At 48.2% G+C, this 1,645-nt stretch overlaps 1 protein-coding gene across 1 annotated transcript in view; it reads right to left on the bottom strand.

Moving 5' to 3' along the window:
• Positions 1 to 38: 38 nt before the first annotated feature.
• The window catches only part of LOC104523876 (fermitin family homolog 2-like), a gene marked incomplete at both ends in the record, with an annotated part of 6,019 nt that continues 4,412 nt past the window's right edge, over positions 39 to 1,645 (bottom strand). Inside the window, 2 exons of the mRNA XM_010166588.2 lie at positions 39 to 221; positions 931 to 1,037. Coding sequence (XP_010164890.2) covers positions 39 to 221; positions 931 to 1,037 — 290 coding nt within the window. The remainder of the gene's footprint in view (positions 222 to 930; positions 1,038 to 1,645) is intronic.

Genomic DNA, 1,645 nt, shown 5'->3' on the forward strand with positions numbered 1-1,645 from the left:
TGCTTGTTCTTGTATTTTTTTAGGTAGCGAGGAGAAACCAGACACTCGGGGTTAATGTCGGTGGTGATTTGTTCCGGGATGAGCTGTGGATCTGGGTTCAAATGCTGCATTTTCAGGAAGGAGAGGATGTTCTGCACTTCCATGCCGTAGGAGCTGTCGGCCATCGTCTTGCCCTTAGAAGCCAGGCGACAAGCGGCCATCCAGCTGGCGTACTGCGTCTCCTGCCCCCAAACAGAGACCCGTGCCCATCAGAGAGGTGGGGGATCACAGAATCATAGACTTGTTTGGGTTGGAAGGTACCTTAAAGCTCATCCAGTTCCAACCCCCCTGCCAGCAGCAGGGACACCTTCCACTAGACCAGGTTGCTCAAAGCCTCATCCAGCCTGGCCTTGAACACTTCCAGGGAGGAGCAGCCACAGCTTCTCTGGGCAACCTGTTCCAGTGTCTCACCACCCTCACAGTGAAGAACTTCTTCCTAATATCTCATCTAAACCTCCCCTCTTTCGGCTTAAACCCATTTCCCCTTGTTTTGTCATTAACTGCCCTTATGAAAAGTCCCTCCCCAGCTTTCTTGTAGCCCCTTCAGGTACTGGAAGGCCGCTATAAGATCACCGCTATCCCTTTCCCCCCCTAAATAAAACCTCAGGGTGTCTTTATTTTCCTTCCAGCCCCAGGAGACTCAAGCACACACAAAGATGGGAAGAAACCCAATCAACGTGTACACTACTCATGGGACAAAGCCAAGGAAGAGCAGGGGCTGATTTTCTCCTCCAAATTCACACACGTGTTCTGACCATCAAAATCAGACACCTGTGACTGCATTTTGTAATTATTATTTTTTTTAATTAACACCAGCTACACAGAACACCCAAGTATAAGCTGATGGTGGGCAAAGGGCAAAGAAACATCTGGTCCAAACAATGAACTTACGTTATCACAGCGAAGCCAGATTTCATTCATTCCCTCCGCCACCGGGATCAGAAGTTTGATGTTAAACTTCTGACCGGAGATGTTCACGTCAGGGGTAACTTCACATCCTGCAATGAAGGAGCAACTGTTTAACAGGGGTGTGAAGAACTGTGCTTTAAAAAAGGGGGAAAAAAATATAAAAAAAGGAAAAGAAAAAGTAAAACACTCCAACTAAAGGATGTGTGTCAACATCTCAGTGCTGCAAAGGTCTTACACTGCATCTCCAGGGGGATGGACACCCGACATTGCAGGATTCATCTCATAGATCCTGAGTGGCCTCATGAATGGACTCAACAGCTGGCAAATGGCCTGTGTCCCTGTCCTGGTTTTTGCCAGGACAGGGTTAATTTTCTCCTTAGCAGCCAGAAAGCGCTGTGTTTTGGTTCCAGTGGGGATTGTTATGAGAACAATGTTGATAACTCCAAGGACACTGAGCTTGGGCAGTTTGCAAGAGCAGAGAACTGTAAGGGGGAGTGGAGAAGGAAAGTGTAGTAGTTGGTAAACCCAGAATTGACAGTGGGATGTGCCCATGAGATATTCCAGATCATATCCCATCATGTTCAGTATATCAGTGAGGGGCTCTTCTTCTCTTGCTCTCTCTGGCTTTCGCTCGGGCTCTGGCTCTCCTGGGATTGCGGTTTCGGTTCGGGATTGTTGCTCCTCTGGGATCGTTATC

Source organism: Antrostomus carolinensis, unplaced genomic scaffold (genome assembly GCF_000700745.2).
Source record: "Antrostomus carolinensis isolate BGI_N321 unplaced genomic scaffold, ASM70074v2 scaffold45514, whole genome shotgun sequence".
In the NCBI taxonomy this organism is placed as follows: Eukaryota; Metazoa; Chordata; class Aves; order Caprimulgiformes; family Caprimulgidae; genus Antrostomus; species Antrostomus carolinensis.